At 39.3% G+C, this 20458-nt stretch overlaps 1 protein-coding gene across 3 annotated transcripts in view; it reads right to left on the bottom strand.

Annotated features, from left to right (window-relative positions):
• The window catches only part of RAPGEF6 (Rap guanine nucleotide exchange factor 6), a 137949-nt gene that overhangs the window by 7684 nt on the left and 109807 nt on the right, over window positions 1–20458 (bottom strand). For 2 of the 3 annotated variants that reach the window (XM_067305066.1, XM_067305068.1), the window contains 9 exons: window positions 19859–20242; window positions 17528–17739; window positions 16493–16616; window positions 14543–14566; window positions 11695–11915; window positions 9042–9233; window positions 7430–7564; window positions 5741–5854; window positions 1242–1467 (listed from right to left, as the gene is read on the bottom strand). In XM_067305066.1, the coding sequence (XP_067161167.1) occupies window positions 1242–1467; window positions 5741–5854; window positions 7430–7564; window positions 9042–9233; window positions 11695–11915; window positions 14543–14566; window positions 16493–16616; window positions 17528–17739; window positions 19859–20242 (1632 nt within the window). The remainder of the gene's footprint in view (window positions 1–1241; window positions 1468–5740; window positions 5855–7429; window positions 7565–9041; window positions 9234–11694; window positions 11916–14542; window positions 14567–16492; window positions 16617–17527; window positions 17740–19858; window positions 20243–20458) is intronic. The other variant, XM_067305067.1, reaches the window with a different exon arrangement.

The following is a 20458-nucleotide window of genomic DNA, read 5'->3' as shown; positions in this document are numbered from 1 at the left end:
GATCTAGGAACATTTCTTAGATACATACAAATAATTTTATTATTCCTTTGCTTTTCTATTTTATGAATTCTAGCATAGAAACTCTTTTGTACCCACCGAAACTCACTGAAACTAAGGCATAATAAGACAGCCACAAGCTTTGAACAGTCTGCTTCCAATTTACAAAATAATACTGAGTTCAGAATGCAGCAAGGTCCTCTGTAATTCACCGTACTTCATTACTAAGGCTGGCTTTTTTATAGCCAGTATCAAAGGTGCCACAATAACGCAGTACAAAGGGGTATTTAATTCATTACACTGCGTCTTTGCTGACTAAAAGCTCAGTATCTGCATTCTGCCTTTTAGAAAAGGGAACTATTTTAGTTTATTAAGTACGCCTTTAAATCCCCATTTTAGCACAAAGAAATAAGATGAATTACTAATTACTTAAAAGCTGTATTACCTTAGCAAAGCATATGCTGCTAATCCTTCTTACAGCAAAGAGAACATCAGAGAATAGTGGTGCATTAAAACCAAATATACAGAAATAAGGTATAGCTCTTTACAGTGTTCTATTAAGAAAAATAATTATATTATTCTACAGATGATCTGCAGAGATTAGAAATGTAAGAAGAATCTCTCATTGACCAAAATTACTACATTTGAAGACAGAATACGCTGTCCCAGAAAGATTCCTACATCTCAGATTCTGCGGGTCAAGGCTGACAATCCAGTAAAACAAAACCAAGAGTGGCTACTCGGGACAAGTTCTGACGGTGCCAAGATGCGAGCAACGCTTCCTCTACAGAAACTCTCAGCCAGAAAGGGGCAACTAGCTTCCAGTCTGCCTTGGTAACAACTAAAAAAAAAAAATCCTTTAAAAAAAAAAAAAAAATACATTGAAGTATTTTAAGTGACTGGTACTGCTGACTCCCAGAGATAATTGATAGCGTCCTGTTCTTACTGCGCTGTCCCTCTCAGCACTGCAGAGCAAGTAATTTGTTAAATATTATACTACCTTTTAACACATTTGCAATCCCCTGCAAGAGACGTCCATCCGAACCCTACTGACATGAACAAGCTGTTTTCCATCTAAAAGGTACCATGAGTTTCTTGGGAAAATATGCTCTTCCCATATATGTTAGAGCAGCCAGTTGCCCAGCGTCTATCAATAGCTTAATAATCGCAGCGCGGTTTATAACTGTGTCCTGACTAAACAACCTTCCTTACACCAAGCCCAACCGAAACGAACCGCTGCTTACCCCGGGCAAGGCTGGGCATAATCGGCTAAGGGCTGCGGATGCTCCTTCCTTTCTGCCCCCGTGGGGTCCACGACGATGAGCGCCTGGGGCAGGCTCCTCTCGTCCTGCAGCGCTGCCGACATGGAGTCCACCGAGCAGTTACTCACTATGCTGGAGCGGGAGGAAATCTCGCTGTGACTGGAATCCGAGAAGTTATCGGATTTGGTGGAAGGTATGAGGGCATAGCCTGAGGGAGAAAGAGCAGCTTTTAGTCAAAGAGCAATTTTAGTTCACTAGGTACAAAAGTGAAGTACTAACGCACATATTTCAACAAGGATATTTAAAACAACAACAACAACAAAAATAAAAAGCAACAAAAACAAAAAGCAACAAAAACAATCCCCCCCCATTCTTAAACAGATCAGTCCGCTCAAGTTTTTATGGTACTAAAGCTTTTAGCACCAGTCAGCATCTAGCACTGTAATAAATTAAGGCAATCAGGTGACACCAATAACCTAGCTGGACCTGCACAGCTATCCAAACCATAACGCTAAACCAGCACTAACAGGATCTGCAGTGGGTGGATAAATTAGGTCCAATCTTGCAAGCGCTGAGTCCCATAATATAAGTGCAATGCACTTCCCACAATTTCCTCTGCCCTACTGGTGTGCGAGAGAGTCAGTAAAAGATTTTGGCAGCGGATGAGGAGATGCTGACTAAGGTAGAAGTGAGCTGTTAGAGCTCGGGGACAAGCCATATGGTCCAGTTCAGGTTTATTGTTTGTTCCAAAATTAACAAATCTGGAAGCAAAAGCAGGAGGAACTTTGGCAGGAGCTGGACCCCACTACGGCATTACTTCCACAGAAGGAAAACGGCTAAAGACCTCACCAAAATACGTAAGCACTGCACTTTTTCTGCTTGGCTTACCCTTGCCCTTAAATAACTTCTCTCAAACACAAGTAGCATATAAAGCCCCATACATCCAATGCATAAGAGACTACTCTAGAAGAGATTTCCATAGGCTCTGGCTAGGCGTATCCTACCTAGACTTTTGCTGGCATAGCTGCTTCGATTCAGCATGCAAAACTACCTGTCCCTAGACGTGTCTTTAATATGGACAATATTATATCAATAACTTGCTTTAGCCCTTTACTTTGCTCACCTTAGAGAAGCAGGGAAAGAATTGAAATGAATTAAGCTTGGCAAAGTGCATCTTTGCCGCTACGAGGGCGCCCACCCTCTGAAGCCCTTGCAGGTTCAGTTACTGGTCTCCCTCCCTCTGCTGTACTCAGAGTATCACTGTCTATGTCCTTTCGTTCTTCACTCCTCTCTGAGGCTTGAATGTGCTCTGCTTCCCTTTTTGCTGTAAAAGCTGTTCTTTCCCTGAAGAAGGGCTTGTAATTCAGGAAGGTTGCAAGGCTTTCCTCCACCAAATTGTCTCATCGGCCTCCTGCATCCTAAATTCAGACTGCTCAGACTTCAGGATGCCTGCAGTATTTATCTCTCTGGATACATCCACACAGCATCTTACGGGAAGACCCAAGCTCATTGCGTCGTGCCATCAGCATGAGTACGTGTGCACGGTGGTCAGCCCTGCAAATGTTTCACATCGTGCTAAGCTGCTTGCTCAGCTCCTGGCTCGGAGCTGGTTTGCACCCTGTCCCCGGGCAGCGGCAGCAGCAGCGCGAGGCCCCGTCCGCCGGCAGCGCTGCGGGTGCACGTACCCACCAGGCTTTTCCCGCAGGAGCCTGGAATAACGGCACACCCAGGCTTGACGCTGCCTGGCAAACGCTCCTAGAATCCAGACTAGTTTAATCACCCCAAACGTGATCATACATTGTTGTATTTCTCACCACGCTCGTTTTCGTGTTAGTCTTAAGTTCTTTTTAGTTCTAGATATGGCTTTGGCCAGTTAAGAGGAAAATTCATGACAACATTACGCAAAGGATTTTAATTCATCTTCCCACGCCGCAAGGCCCCAGAAAACAAATGGCAGCCTAGCAGGGAACTGTTAAATTCAAGTGATCCCGTCTGACCTGAGAGGCATTACATTGCCTTTTCAAGTTGTTCCTTTCTTGTCATGGCAATAAATGTTGTCTGATGGGATGTTACAGGGCGATTAAACCCGAGCTCTCTCTTTGCACAAAATAAGGCCTGAAAAATGGTTCTGAGCACAGAAATGATCCACTTTACTCTGGGAGAGCCCCTGGCACGTGTCCCTACCAGGCTGGCTTGCAGGGGTCTTCTTGAGCAGCACGTGGCATTAGTGAAACCGGCAGCCAGCACACAAGTGGAGAAAGGGCAGCCCGTTTGCTGCCCACGACGTGGTTGCTCTTCCCTGCAGGAAAGACCCTGGAACGTGCATTAGCCGTTGGCGTCACAGCCTGAGACTCGCTGAGCCTCGCTCGCGTCCCAGGTCAACGGACTTCTACAAATCTCTCCCTAGGTCAGGGGGAAATTCTTTTACAAGGCACAGATGAGCACTATTCTTAAGCACAAAGTTGGCTGCTGATGTTTCCTTCTACTTTAAGTAATGATATGGTTGAACTAGCCCAAAGATGCGCACTACAAGAGATCACGATATAATTTTAAGTGCATTATATCATTTTTTTTGTCCTATTTATTTTGTCCTAATTTATTTAAATGAAAGAATATCATTAGACAACTATCAACAGGTCTCTTAAATTTTTTTTGTTTACATTTTGCCTAAAAGAACTATTTGACCTATTAATTGTGGGTTGTTTCTATTAGGCGGACTGAGGGCAATAAATCTTGGATTAATTATTTTTTCTTTGAATTTAATTTTTTTCTTTTTCCTTAAAGTTCCCACTGCGTTTCTCTATACCAAATGCATTGCATCTCAGGAAAAATATATCCCTGCCTTCAGTGGGAGATAAGACTGACATATCTTACATTACATGCATAAAAATACAAAATTAGAACCTTTATTTGAAAACACTGGATCAATAGCTGCTTCATTTATAGTGGAACGAGAGCCTGGCATTAATCAAAGCCTTGTCGTCTTTCTTTACAGGAGACCATATTAATACATAATTGATGCACAGTCCTCAGATAAGTCTTTTTTCCTAAATTCCTTCCAATCACTCAACTTCTCACTTTATTTCTACCTACATGTGCCTTTGAGCTGGACTGTGATATATTTACTTCAAGATCAGGTGAAAATGTGAAATGACTAGGCTTTGTAAAAAAAACAATTTTAGTGATACATACAAATCAGTACAAAAACTGATGCCATTAAGTCCAGAAAAAAAATACAAAGATCATATAACACGGCATCTGGAGCCATGGTATCCATGTCACTGAGCATATAGCTTGTAATTTGAGAAACTTCACTGTTTTTTAAGCTTGATTATGGCTGCAAGATTTTTGACACCAATGAATGTTAAAAATTATAAATTTTATCAAACTAAAGAACTGACAACCCTTAATTAAAAACCTTAATACCTCATATTCCTTATTTTGTCTAACAGACTCCTAAAAATTAAAACAACCGTACTACAGTAAGAAATGTTCTCACAGTGCATCTTTTAAGATACTCTTCATCAACAACCTCAAAGACTTTGAGACCAAAAGACTGATCTTTGTTAGAGAGATTAGCACTATCTGAAAACTGGACTTATTAAATCATGGCAAAGGTATACAGACTAAATGTTAATCTTAGCTTGGCTGAAGGGCAGAACAGATGTGGCCAACAGAGAAGAAAATGCAAACATACACACAAAACCCACCAACACCGGCAGTGGGCATTTGGTTTACATCACACTGCAAATTCTGTGGATGATCAAAAATAGCACCATAGCTAAGGTATAGGAAAGGATGCTTGAAGTTACTGCGGTACCATCCTAAGGCTGTTTCATTAGCATCTGCAAAGCACTAAGTAACAGAACTTTCACAGTACCTCTTCCTCGATTTTCTAATCTTGACATTACAAGTATTTTCCTTACTGCACTGTAAGGGTGATTTATTATGACCAACTGACGCAAATATCTCCTACTTTTGAAAATATGAATGGAAGAGAGGTACATTAAACAGCTTAAAACATGTTTTAATGAATCTGTATGTAAATAAATAATGCTAACATAACTTAGATTATACCAGTATATCCGATACAAAATGGATATCGGTCTTTCCACTAAAAAGACATCAAATAGTCTTCCTCCTTCTTCTAGGCCTCCTCAGTAGACAGCAAAATGTCAGTAGATTGCTGTTGCCACAGATACTTGCTGTACTCAGAGTATCACTGTCTATGTCCTTTCGTTCTTCACTCCTCTCTGAGGCTTGAATGTGCTCTGCTTCCCTTTTTGCTGTAAAAGCTGTTCTTTCCCTGGAGAAGCTTCTTTCCCTAAGTCTTCCAAACAGGGTTCCCTTCTTTCTCCTGTGCTCACGCTCAAGTTCTGCCTTTTCGCTCAAATCCTTGCTTTCTCCCTTTTCACTTATGCCAGAACTGCCTCTTGTTTTGACAATCATCTCCTGAATTTTCTTTTGCAAATAAGCCCCACCTATTCCGTAGCTGCGCTGTCCACTGTTCTTGTTGCTGGCTTCGCTGGCAAGGGACGAGGAAGACCCAGACAGATTCATCTGACTGCAGTTATCAGACCTCTGGATGTTACCAACTGCAATAAAGTATACACATGCAGATCTTGATAAATAACGCAAGACAAATAACAGTAAAAATAATGTGTTGATTTTAAAACTTTTTTCTTCAATCGTATTTGCATATAGATTTAGTAAAATGTGTTCATGCCTAAAATTATGTATTTCAGCTGTCTGTGAAGCACCTAACTTTAGTTCAATGAGTTGTTAGCACTACACAACAGGATACCAATTACCTTAATGAAATTAGATCAGTGCTAAAATATGCTAAAAGCAAGTTGAATTAATGAAATAATCCACAAAGAAACAAAATATTATTTTCTTAGAACCAGATGAAAGTCAACAAAAATAACATATTTGCTTAAAGAAAAAAAAAAAAAGGCAGTGATTCTCAATAATCTCTGTGGAACTAGTTCTGGCAATCTGAGTAATCTAATTTTTTATACATATACTGTGTCTAAGTAAAATAAGTGACATTCTCCTAAAGGAAGCAGCATCTTGTGACAGCAGAAGTGGATTCACATGAGACCTGACAAGCTTGATCTCCCACTGAAAAAGGTGAGAGGATGCAGTAGGTCGCCATGCCGTGCCATGCCAATCCAGCGGCTTTGGGACGTCAGTGAGTCGGAAAGCAGCACAGAGGAGGGAGAAATGCCTTACGCTGTTCAACACTGACCACACTGGCTGACTATAGGGTGGTGTTAAGAGATTTCAAATGAACTCCCATCCAAGCTTGGCTAATGATGAAATGATGCTGGTCTTTCGAGATGAAGGTATCAAAAATAAAGGGATTTTCAGGGTATCATGAGAGACAGGGATGTATACAAAGCCCTGTACACAAGAACAAAAAATATGAATAGTGACTCCAGGATTTGGAAGGGTGCATTACTCCTGTACCTACCAAAACTGTTCTGTAGAACTATGACAGTATTTTCTCTTCAGCTCCAATTACAGCAGATTTGCACATAGACATCAAAACCCCACAGTTTGATTTAAATTATTTTTGGTGAGAGAAAGGGGTTATTCAAAGCATCGTGCTAGGCCCATAGTCATAATAAAATATATTAAAACATTAAAAAAAAGTGTAACATAAAACTATAATAGGATTAGGGATGGAAGTAGCAGATTTCCAGAATGATGAATTTAATGACAGACTTCTGATTTGCTTTGACTTGTGTATGCTAAACATTTGCAAAACCAAGTGAGTGAAGGAGAGTACCTAAGCTGGACTTAAGTAGCCACCTACATCTGAATTGATATGCTGGTGGGCATCAAAGCACTTAAGACCTATCAGGAATTCTGCCAGAAGCACTTAAGCAATTTTTAAGAACACAATTATTGTACTTTTTACAGAACAGGTAACTTTTAAGGCTGAAAAACATAAATACATTGGAAAACAATGTCTATCAGCAATTCACAGAAAGTCGTGATGCTTCTCGACATGAGGGTTCTAAAGTATTATTTCTCAGAGTACATTTAACTACCAACAAATATTTCTGCCGCTGTCCACCCTGGTTTTGGCCCAGCACAGATGGATGGTCCCTCAGATGGGTTCTTACACCGGGGTTTGTAACCATTCACTGCAGCACACGTACCTTTGCGGGGAGAGCCCTGAGGAGAAGCAGGCGGGCTGGAGTGCAAAGAAGATGCCATAGACACAGTGTCATCTGTTTGTTTCTTAGTACTTACTTCCTCAGACAAACTTAATGACTTCTGTGGGGAGCCTGTACCTGTGAAAAGGGCAGAATCATTTACTACGTATTATTCTTCTTTCAAGCTAGTGGCTGCTGATGCTGCTACTGTTGGTTGCTCAGTGATATCTGAAATGTGTTGAAACATCCAGGTCATAACTGGAACCATTACAACAGAAACACTAGTCAGTGTTTTGGCAAAGGTCTAAAAGTGGTATGAAGTATGAAGCTTGGAGGAAATCCTCACCCACAACACTGTTGGGGCAGTGTTAAAGAACTAATTGCATCATAGCAAATAAAAGTTCAAGAGAATATCTTCTGAATCAGGAGTGGTCAGATCAGTACTTAAGGGCACTATATAGCACTCAGCAAATTTAGCAAAACCAGTATAGCACTGTACTTAGCAAAACTGTTAATTTGGTATTTCCTGTTCACTGTTGGACCATGTTGCATACGCATGGTAAAGAATTCATTTGAGTTCCTGATAGGTTGGTTAGATTAATACTTAACACACAGGAAAGAACAAATACCTCTCAGCAGTAGCATCACAAATAAAACTTCTGGAACGTATCAAGTTAGAGAGACTTTTGAGAGGAGACTTGAACTAAATCATAAGACTTTTCAACTGCAAACATTATGCTAATGTATATGCTGCAATATGGTGTTTTCTGAAACTATTTTAGTGAATATTGATGCTCAATGTATCATAGAATCATTCCATATCATTTATGAACTGCAACTAACCTTTTAACATTTAAAACCATTGTAGCTTTCAAATGATATAGCAGTTATGCAAATAGGTCAAAAGTATTTTAATACTAAATACTGCTTTGCAACTGGTAAATTTAGAAACAAAAAGCTGATGTTCACTGGGAGCAACTAACAACATTGACACATATGCTGCTCCATGTGACAACGATGTTATTATAATGGTGTTACAAAGTTTAAAGCGCTAAATGACTGTTATATGTTTCAAGGATTTCACCATAATATATCATACTTCATTTTGTCATGAAATTATATAAGCAATATTTTCTGCTCAGTTTGTGCAAGATCCATTTAGAATGCAGAAATATGCAAAGGCTTAACACTGTATATCTACATTTTGAACAGGTCAGATGATAGGATCACTTTAGCTAGACTCATTCAGAAAAAAGACACATCCGTACACTTTTCAGGTATATACCAGAAAACAACCACTGTCGCAGAAAGCGACAAGTTACAATTAATCGCCTACGAAACTAAAGCAAGTGACTGTATTTACAGACAGCACCTTGCAATTAGCTGTTTTAAGAAAATGTATCAAATACTTAGTTGTGCAAACAGCAGAGTAAATTACATGCTCTCTTGAAACACACAGTAATGTGATTCAGCTATTTTTAAGCGAGAACATAAATGAAGCCTTGAACTGTGAAGCTAACTTTGATGCCTGCATAACAATATCTCCAATAACCCACCCACCCAGCTCCTCTCTCTAATTTCTTGAGCTCTCCATGGCTGAACTGCAGATACTCACTGAACGTGACATGCTCCTTCGTCAGTCCCTTTTTCCTGCTGGGGTATAAATTCACAGACGGAACCTGAAGTACTTGACTCATTCTGTTTTGTTGATGCTGATGGGCTTTAGTGGTTTGGCCAATTGATCTCATAGGCACTGGAGACATTTCTGAGGATTTCGCCCCTCTTCTCTCACTTAAATTCTTTGTCACTGTTATGGAAAAACTGGATATAAATATTTTGTACTACAAATTACAGTATTATTACAATCATTCTCAGCACAATCATCCAGACAAAAGTAGCCATGGTATTAAGCAGATAAAACATTCAAAATGACTTCTATTCCAAGCATTCCTACCTTGTTACACTGAAGAGGTAGTGACGTGAAGTGACACAAAAAACCCACACCTAAGTGCTTTAAAGTGTCATAGAAGTACTTTATCCAAAGACACAAATCACATGATTTATTTCCACCACAATTAGATTCTATACTTTGCACCCTATGTACAAACATCTAAAGATGTAACAGCATCTCTTTCAAAAATACGTAATGCCACATAAGGGAAAAGAAAAGCTCGTTTTGCAGCTGGCAAACCTTTCACTAGATGGCACAATTGACTTGCAACAGAGGACACTGAATTTCTACTTTAATTACAGAGCAATTAAACTGTTTGTGGAGTTAAGGCCATCTGACTTCTCCTTAAATTACCGTGGAAATACGTGGATTGCAGAATACCTGCTCCTTGCTCTTTCTGCAAGCAAAGCTAGGAGAATCGTGGTACTGAGATAAGAGATTAGGAAGCTGTACCTCCTACTTTTCTGAATATGAGCAAAAAAATTATCTACATAAAAAGTCTGCAAAACCATGCAACAAGCTTCCTGATTCAAAAGGTACTCAGTCAAAATTTAAGTATCAGACTGTAGGCAAACCCACCGAGTGCAAAGGAACCCCCCCCCCTCAGAGCAGTTCTGTGCTCCGACTCCACCGGAGCAGAGACTGCAGAGAGGCTGGCGCTTCCCTTGCTTCCCTTCGTTTCTGCCAGCTCAGCAAACCCAGTGCTCTCGCTTCAACTCAATTGATCAACCAGATCAATTACATGCTCCACACTTTTTTTCAGCCTTTAAAAAATAGGTATTTTAATATTATACCACTCTTCTATATTTATTTGTGTGCCCATTTAACCCTGTCTCCTTTTTTAAAGCTAAAAAAAATAATAAAGTACTTGATTTGCTTAGATACATGGAGTTAAAGTCAGTATATATTCCTGATTTTTTTTTTTTTTTACACCCAAATATCTATGGCTAGCACCGTACAAACATTATTTATAACGTGGACATACGATTTATTTAAAAGAATTGAAAAACTGCCTCATAACATTTATGTTTCTCTCCTGGGCATAGTATGGCCATCTGTTATGTTTACACACAAATCATCTACCAAAAAGTAATCTTTCCATGCTTTAATTTATTGTTTCTACAGGATAAAAAAAGAACAAAAATAAAACACAACGGTGGTACCTCTAAGTGGAAGCACTCTGCTATTACGGATCCGGCTGAACACAGCACAAGCAGACACACATAACGGTGTACGCTCTGCGCTGGCCCCTTCAGGGCTACCCGTGATTTCACACGGCCTCAGATGCACAGTCAATGTGAACACAGAGATTTTAACATTTTTAAAAAGAGAGTCAAGTATGGCCATTTCCAGGACTCCTATATCACTACTATTTAAAAAGAAAGTTAAAAAAAGTTTGCGTGAAAAGCCACCTTGGGAAATAATAGGAATTCAGTGTTAACATTGAATAATGGGAAGTACTTAAAATTGTATCTTCAAGTCGTCACCTCCTACTTGTACTTTTAACTCATCTCCTTAATAGTCTTTGAGAACAGCAACAAAAAAATGTAGTATGCTGTGTTTGGACAACAGACAAGCATGAAATGTTATTTTGCTAGCAAGATTATTACTTTTCTCTTTTGAAACAGTCCTAACTACTTTTCAAGCACTTGGAAGTTTCTCATTATCAAAATCACATGCAATTACAATTTTTTAAGTAAGAATTTATTGAACTGTGTGAGACAGAAGAAACAGATCATATAATAGTACGTTTAGTTAGGCAGTTTCACAGGAGCTCAGTTTATGAAAAACTGTCCTGTTGGAGCCCTCAATTTTTGACTGTCGAGCCATGTCAATCCCATTCATCAGTACTGGCCTGACTTCCCCTTCTCAACAATCTTTTTTTATTCTAAGCTGTACTCCATTGCACTTTCTATATTGATTTTGTCTCTTTTCATTTGCTTGCTGTTCATACGGTAAATGTTACTTTTATCCTTCCTAATTCCGTACAAGGACAGCAGGGCAAGAACAGATCTAATGTACTATTGAATTTCCTTCCAGACTGATGAAAAGACATACAGTTTAAGAACTAAAGGTCAAAATAAAAAAAAAAAAACTCACTCCAAAGTTTTGTGAGCTCAGCCAAGATTAGAGGATAAATGCTGGCTTGCTGAAACTGTATTAGTTCATCTGTTAGTACATGAATTGACAAACAAGCTGCTTACTACAGTGATTTTTGTTGGAGAAGAGAAAGACCTTAAATACATGTTTCAAAGGAAGGAACAAGATTTTTAAAAGCTGTGTAGATTATGCCATCCTAACAGATCACTGTACTCACGAGTGCTATATGCAGGCTCACACTGAAGTGACAGTATCTGGATCTTTTCTTCATCTGTTTCTACATTCAGGTTGGACAAGTACTGCTTCACCTTCCTTGCCATCTGGGCATCCTCATACAGTTTCTTGGCGTTCAGAAGCGAGCTGCGTCGGGCACGTTTCTTGTGAGCGCCTCCCTGTACATCGAGCATGTTTGAGTTTGTGCTGCCCTGGCTCAGAGACCTATAAAAGAAAAGAGCAAATAAGTAAATTTTTAGTTCTCATCAGCAATGAGGAGCAAAAGTAGCATATGCTGAAGCAGATTAATACCAAAACTCTTCAGTTAGGGCTAGTACATGCTGATGCAAATGAGTTAAAGAAGATGAACAGCATTAAAACAACACTTGTCTTAAAATGTTCTGGTAAAATTGACAGCAGCATTTTGAGTCTAGGAAAGAATTGCTCATGAAAGTGTGGAACTAGCAAGAATGAGGCACAACGCTACGTAAACTCCCCCCCAGCTAGCTCTGCTAATGGATGTTAGTCTTCTTCTGCAAAACCCCTACTATTTCCACTGCAGGCTGCAAGAGCAGACCAGCTCGCTAACTTTGGGTCTGTCGGTTTAAGCAATTCGCTACCACTGTATGTTCCAAGCTTACAGCAGTTGAGAACTGAGCACAGAAGTGAGTGACTAGTGTAATCCTCTTAGGATGCTGAGCTTCCGATAGTGCTTAAGTAAGAGAAAAACCTATGTTAAATATGCAAAGTACATTTTATTATGCACTCAATTCCTTTCTCCAATTAAGTAAAAACATCTGCAAAAGATTAATTACTCAAAGCATCCCAAACACAGGTCAGGGAGACAGTGATAACATACATACACTCAGACTTGTACAGATATGCATCTGTGAAAGAACATGACCTACACTTTTGAATGCTCCTATTTTAAGCTGTCAGGTCTATCAGCAACTGACTCAAAAATAGATAAATCAAATTGTTTAACTTATACTAATTACCATCCATGACAGTCGTTCTTATTCTCCCTCATTTTAGTGCTCAATTAGCGACCAAAGGACTGATCTTGTGACCACATATACCCATCACCTCTGTTTTGACTGTCAAATTACCACAGATGCACTGGTCCTAATCAGTTTTTATTTTTTTGATAAATGAAGGTCATGGCATATATTACAAGAAAGTTCTGATGGAAAATTTCAGTAAGATTGCTTCAAGTTTTTTGTAAACATTCAAAGGAATAAATTTTAAAAAGCTAAATTCTGCATAAAAATATTTATCAAGATCTTGGATGTGTTTACAGAATCGCAAGCGGCACATAAACAATATCCAACAGAAGAACCATAATAGCTAGGAGTCAGAATTAAATTTATTGTTGGAGGAAGTTTATGGAATTGAGCACACTGAGCTTAAAAACTAAGGAGTGGAAAACAGCTACCTGCCATATTTACAAAGAAGTTTAATAAATTACAACAGACTCAGAGAAAAATATACACTTAGAAAGTGTGGCAGAATTGCATAGCTTAATTAAATAAAAACTAGCACTGCTATAGGCAAAGAGCAGCACATGGCATGACGGACTGTTCACACCCCCTCAAACAAGGGCGCACTCGTATCTACTGTGGATAAGAACAAAGCTAATATCTATTATGTAATGAAATAAGATATTGCACTACATTTATTTTTAGTGATATAAAAATTTTACTTTTTAGGCACATGCCATTTCTTAAGTTTTGACTTAAATCAAGTCAATTTACATCAGTTACTTTTAAAAATAGTTTTCTCCTCACTTGACTGTGCTCCCAGTAGCCCCAAAGGCTAGAAGTCTCCAGCCACAGCACTGCCTTCCATGGTGCTTAGGCGGCAGGAAGCGCCGGCCCTGGAGGAGGCGGCTCCAGCGGGGTCCTGCGCTCGTCTCGGGGAAGCTACAGCGCGAGCGGCCGGTTAAGGACCACGTAATGCTGCTAATCAAGCTCGCAGCCACCAAGGGCACGGCCGTGTCGAGGAGCTGCCTCCAGGGACCAGCATCCACACGCGTTCGCTCCAGGTTGTCTAGCACAAGCCCCAACGCTTGTCTCCCTACGCTTCTGGGCTCGCTGTTTGCAGGGATAAATGCGTTCTCGGGGCTGAGGTGCCTGGAGAGTCTTTGCGGGTGAATCACATCGCCGCACCAGACTTGCGAGGCGATTGCCTCAAAGCACCACGAGCGCTCCTGCCTCCACCGCGTTTCCGCTGCAGACACGCTAGAGCAGGGCTGGCCTTCGGCCCCGTGCCCTGGTATCCAAACAAGCATGGTTTGCAAGTGCGAAGGCACGCGGGCTCACGTACGCACATGACAGTGTTTGGGCAAAAACACACACAGGAATACATTAAATATGGCTACACTGCCATCTAATCACTGTCATTCGAAAGTATCAGTTAGCAATTTCATTAGCCAATCTTATTACGCTCGTTTGCGGTCATTCTGATCATCAGTCCCTGCACAATCAAAACTCCCAGGGAAGTCGGTGAGGATTTTGGTGTATGCCTACTGGCTTAAACTTTTCAGACACACGTTAAAAAGCAAATTATTTGTTTCCAAAAATAGCCTGTCTTCCAATATAACGGGTCATCAGTTTATTTTATTAAACCAAAATGGAAACAACTTATCTAATACACAAAAGCAACTCAAAATCTTTATAGCTGCAGTATGAAGTTGACTGTAAACCCCCTATTCCTGTTTTCCGAAAAATATGTATTGCAGGGTTAATAAAATGCATGCTGTATTTCAGATGCATGCACTAACAAGGAGGATGCAGTATGTTAAGAGTTGCATAATCTTTATTTATCTTAGTTGCATTCATCTCTACACTTACCCCAAACTTCTCCACCTCTTCTTCCTGTAAGCAAGAGCCATATACATTGAAGCATGTATTTGAACAGAAAAGCACAGGAAAAAAATAAAACAGTTGAGAGTCAGGAAGAAAGATGTAGACAGGAAAGAACAGAAAAGAAAAATTTTCTATACAGCAAAATTCTTCTCAAACAACACAATGCTTTAATGGAATGCAAGGGCAGGACTTGCTACAATACTTCAACATGGAAGAACATCTATCAGTTTGTTTGTTTATTTATTTCATTTTTAAGTTCAACCTACAAATTTAAAAACCAAACTCATTTTTAATTTTCTCGTTAATTATTTCATATGTCAAATTTAACTTTGATGGAGTGAGCGAAAGCTTTTTAATTTATTCATATTGCAAAAATGGAATTAAATTAATTTATTCTATGCATTAGGATCACAGGACATGTATGAGAAATCATCATCAGTATTCAATTTTATGATGTTGTTTTCTCTTGATTGCTTGCTGGAAAACAAGCTGTTTGCTAAAAATATCCTGAAAAACTAGATGCCCTATATTAACTGGTAATGAACTTGTTAGCAAGTCTCACGTTACCACTAAAACGTCTTTTCTTGTTCATTTTTAGTCTTCAAAAAAGATTCTATTGGTAGTTCGTTGCACACAAACTGATAGATCAAACACCAGAGGCAATGACAATGAATATAAATGATGTGAAAACACAGAATGGTTTTCTTTTAATCTTTGGCACTATCTCTAATATTAGACGGCTAAGTATTTTATGTCAGCATGTACACTTCAAACTGATGTGGTCATTAAAATGTGTTCGTAATTCTGAAAAATATACTAAAGGTGAGCTATTTATTCAGTATTAAATTCCTTTAGTGATTAGAGCTCATTAGGTCTTAAAGTGCAGAGGGTATCGGGGAAATGTATTTATAGAAAGATTTCATCTGAAAATGCCACAATTTCTGAAAAGCAATTAGAACTTATCAAATAATTAGCTTTACAATTTTATATTAAATAGGGAATTTTGCTCAGGTCAGATACAACAGTAGGAAGGCTAATCTCCACTTGAAAGCTGTCCTTTAAGCAATGTTTACACGGGATCCGTTATTTCTGAGTCAAAGTAGAGCCTTTGCAGCGATTCCATGCAGGACGCGGCCTCGAGCCCCCGGGCAGCAGCTCCCCGTTGGAACGGGGCACCGAGGCTGCGAGCGCCTGGCGTCCGGCTCGTCCGGGGAGAGGACGGCCAACACGATCCCTGTCGGCAGGGATCGAGAGGCATCGGGACCTTCACGGATACAACGGAGGAGCCGACGCTCTTATTCCAGCCGCTGGGAAGCGAACAGATGTGGGAAATTATTGAGTTCCGTTAAACGCAGTCTGGAGCGCCCGATTAGGAGTAACGGCGCTTTTATTCTGCAGTCTGCTAACAGGGAGCCTGATGATAGTACACGTGAGGGAGGACACAAAAAAGCCACAGCCGCAGCCCTCCAGCCTGAACGCACCACGCAGGATGTAGGTGGACTGAGCTGTGCTGGTCATGAATAAAAATAGGGGGGGGGGTTGTCATTTTTTTTTCATGTTACCAGAGGTTGCTTTAAAAGCAACATTTCAGATTTATACAAGGGTGATCGAGGTTTTTATGTATGATTTTCCTCCAGCACTTACATCTCTCCTGAAACTCTAACACTAACATTTTAATTAGCAAAAATATGAAGCATTAAAGTTGGAGCCTATTTTTCTTTGATTTTTAAACCAACAAATTGGTTTAGTAGACATTAAAAGCAACTCTTGGAAGCATTGATGGTATTTCCATAATTTGACGAAGATTTCAGTTCTGATGGCAAACGTTAATGGTAAGTCACACAATGGAATATTAACATCTTTATGCACACACAGACCCAGATCCCGACCCGCTGTCGGACACCTCCAGCCCTACCGGCGTTTCACACTGCGCACCTTTGTCTGAACATCACGGCCGGATCCATGTTCGCCGAGGTCATCCTGACGACTTGGCGGATCTCTTTGGCAATCATTCGGAGTTTCTCAAAGTTTACCAGGCCATCCACTTTTGAATCATTTCCTGGATAATTTAAACATGTACCAAAAAGAAATAAGAAATACTTTTTTTTTTTTTTTTTTTTTTTTTTTAAATGAGCCCCCACAGTAGCTCCCCCGCTATACACACATGGCCATCCCCCCCCCCCCAGACTGTTTTAATCAAAACAGCAGGAAAACAGCAAACGGCATCGTGGCAAAACACGAATGCCAGTCAGGCCCACTCAAACTATCTAGCTTTGCCCTTGCTAATCTAATCCTAAAGTAGCAAGTATTTGTAGGAAGAAAAAGAAGCAAGTGAACCATGCCCAAATTCATTGTCATAGATGTTAAAATAAGATAAATATAGAACTGACATCAACAGGAGTCATATTCTGAAATCAGTTCAAACAGTTTGGAAACATCATAATCAAGAATTTGGCATATTTATAAAACCATAATCTTAACTAATTGTGAGCAGAACTTTGTGTAAAAGAAAAAAAAATGGAAATGTTTTTTAAAAAAAAAAGAAAATGCTGAAAGCAAGAGTGGGAGGTGTTATATCATTGTAGCTCTCTGAAAGCCACAACACAGAACTAAGCCTAGAAACACTGCAGCTACAGGTTTTTGTAACAGAAATATATTTGAAGTAGTCAGATTTCTAGTTAGCGCACTCACCAGCTCTACCATCCTAACCTTAGGACAGCTGATGAAGATTAAACACTGCTTGTAAAATACTTAAAATATATTTAAAATAAAAATTTTATTCTTGTCTAGGATCACTCTCTTCTATTATGCATTCAGAATTATATTTCACTTTACTCCTGCAAAGGACATATCAAAAGCATCATACTGGTGGCAGCTTCCTTTTAGTCATTTGCTGGATCACAGAGTGCTAAAGCAAGGGCTTAAATATACTCAATGCATAGTTTATTACTTCTCTATGCTTGACATTACCTTCGTGTAGAAATGTAATATCCTTCTTGACAACAGGAAAGAGTGGAATAATTGGAGGCTGCATGCTCTGACTGCTAAGGATGTTGCGGTATTTTGCCATGTTTCTAGACGGATCAAAGAGATCTTGAAGGTCTCGGAGGTGTTTTTCATACTTGCTTGGTAACTTTTCCCAAGTACCTCTGAGACGTGCTACTGGTGCTAGATTTAACCCACTGCAAAACAGATATATTTCACGATTAGCTGCAAAAGGGATCACTACGTTTCATAAAGAAGTAAAGAGCTGTTTTCTGTTTTAAGGATTAAAAATAGTTTTCACAAGGTTAACGGTAGAGCTGGGCGAACGCCAGGCTGCAAGCAAGCTCAGCACAATAAGCCACTGCTGCTCGCTCTCATGAGCAAGCAAAAACGAGAAACCTAACGAGCATGACTGTTTCCTATTCACAATGTACAAATTTTAAGTTAGCCTGCCAACACAATCTGCCCGTAACATAGTACTGATGCCCATCTAACTTAAGTCCCGTTTCATTCCTGTAAAAATCTATACCATGGTAAGGACAAAAAGGGTGAAAAATCAATGAGCTGATTATACAACTATAGTAGCAAGTGAGACCAGTACACAGAGTTTATCACAAACAAAAGTGAAAAGACTTAAGAACAACATGCTTAGAGTATTTGTAAACGAGTACCAGTAGACTGAAAATTAAAAGTAATAGATATGCTAAAACTTGTTATTGTGCCATCATTCTCTTTAAGTCACTGTAAAAATATATCCAGATTTAGTTGGATATAAATTAGAAATTTAATAAAATATATCCAGCCTCCCTATTACAATTTTTCACCAAGTTAGCTCAATGAGGTTTGCAAGGATTGCAAAGCTTTTATAGCTGCAGAATTACAAAGTGCATTCTGTTCTCCAGCACACATTAACAAGTTGCGAGGTCAAACATAATTCTCCAAAATCGTAATGGATTCACAACTGAGAACACTTTCAGCTTGATTTTGCATAACTGTTTATATTTGCCTTTCGTACAGTTAAGAAAAACTGATTTTGATTGAGCGTCTCTGGGAAGATAAATGAGTTATTTCACCTAAAGAGCAGAAAAACAAAACAATTGCTATGAAAAGAGAAAAGGGTGTTCCTCATCTTTCTCTCCTTACTCACACATCCCTTCTTCTATGGGAAATTCTTTCCAGGAGATACTCAAATGAATTGTTAAGCTGAATGATTTTACTCTTGGTGGCAGTATACCTTGGTAAGTGGTATCTAGAAAGTTCAACTTGACTTGCACATTTTCCTTGCAGGACAAGAACCTCACTGAAGCCTCCAAATTCCAGAAAGGAACAGAACGGTTCAGTATTTGCTTAAGTTTTATGAAGTATAAAAGACAAGGGCAACAAGCTTGAGTAAAGTATCTAGCACTAAAGCAATCTCAAAGATTTTGTTTTAAAAGGTGAACTTAATAGTGAATACTAAGAGCAGCACTGAGGGCCTCTGCTGTGAATTCTTTAACATACGGTTAAAGAGAAGCAAAAATCCTTTGATAAATTGGCTAGGCACAAAAGAAGATACTTAAAAATGGTATTTTCAGAGACATTACTGATGTTGGGATACAGCATGAATCCAGATCTGTGTCTGATGAATCATGGAGGGTTTTTTTTTATTATTAAATAAAACCTGGGTATTACATAATTGTGAATAAAAGAAAACTGAACTCAGCCTGCTAAAGTCAAAGAAGCAGTATCTAGTATAAATCAAAAGAGAAAGAGTATAAATGTGCAAACAAAGATTTTAAAAAAAAGAAAAAAGAAAGAGAAGCACGCAGACAACCAGGAAGAATAAAAAGGAAAATTAAACTAAAACAAGACTGATTCTGGGAAGCCCCTACAATGACAGAAAGAAATAAAGTAGTATCATCATTTCAGATATGACTCAGTGCACACTGAAAAAGTAGCAAGGACTGAAAAGGGAGGGAAATTTGATACCAGAATCATAGAAAAAGGCAGCAACATTCAAGCAGGTTTCTGAAGTTCATCAATTAAACAGCGCTTTTGTGCAAATCACCTCTTTCCCTGGTAGGTAATCGTTAAAGATGAGGCAGTCGCACGAACCACTGTAATAACACTGAGCCTCTTCTGAGGTTGAGGGAGGAAAAGAATGCAATGAAAATGCATCTTTTGTACAGTCTAGTATGTTGAAAAGCCCGGAAACTCCCTTAAAACTATCCCATGCCATCAGTAATTTGCTTGGAAAACACCTTTTTCTTTTCGTTCAGTTTAACAGAATTGCTTTTGACACCATAAATCAGATCTGACAAATGGAAAGTACTTTACCTTATAACCGCGAACATGGAATTGAAATTCTTGCATTCTCGACAGTGGAGGGCAATTTTAATGAAATGCTTAATAATCTTCATTCTTTTGAGCTGGTTGGGCTCCGCTAAAATTTCCATGGCAACCCAGAACGTCTCTTGATTTATGACATCCTCAAACTGTTTTAGGCGAGCGTTTCCTGTTTTGGAGTCCAGCTTATAAAGGTCATCAATGTATTCTGTAGGCTCAATATTCCGAAACAATTCGAAGTCTCTCATGGAAAGCTGCGTGGCAACCTCGATGGTGCTAAGCTGCAGAAGGGAAATTTGGCTTTCCTTCAGCAACTCTTGAGCATCCTCATCTGAGCACAGCGTCTCCGTCTCCATGTTGTTTTTCAGGTAATACCTAAAGAACAATTGAATTATAACAAAACATCAGAGACACTCTTCTGAGTGATCTTTTCTACCTCTCTGCTAATATTATTTTCTATATTATACTCTAACACGCAGGAGCTTTCACCTTCAGAAAAAGGTCAGTTACTTTTCCATTTGTAAATTCAGCAGAGAAATAACATTTTAAGCACACATTAGTTCTGAGAAATATTTAAAATCTGTCATTAAT

The sequence above is a fragment of the Apteryx mantelli genome, chromosome 14 (genome assembly GCF_036417845.1).
Source record: "Apteryx mantelli isolate bAptMan1 chromosome 14, bAptMan1.hap1, whole genome shotgun sequence".
Taxonomy (NCBI): domain Eukaryota; kingdom Metazoa; phylum Chordata; class Aves; order Apterygiformes; family Apterygidae; genus Apteryx; species Apteryx mantelli.
Note: the sequence above shows the minus strand (reverse complement) of the source record. Positions and strands in the feature narration are given on the sequence as shown.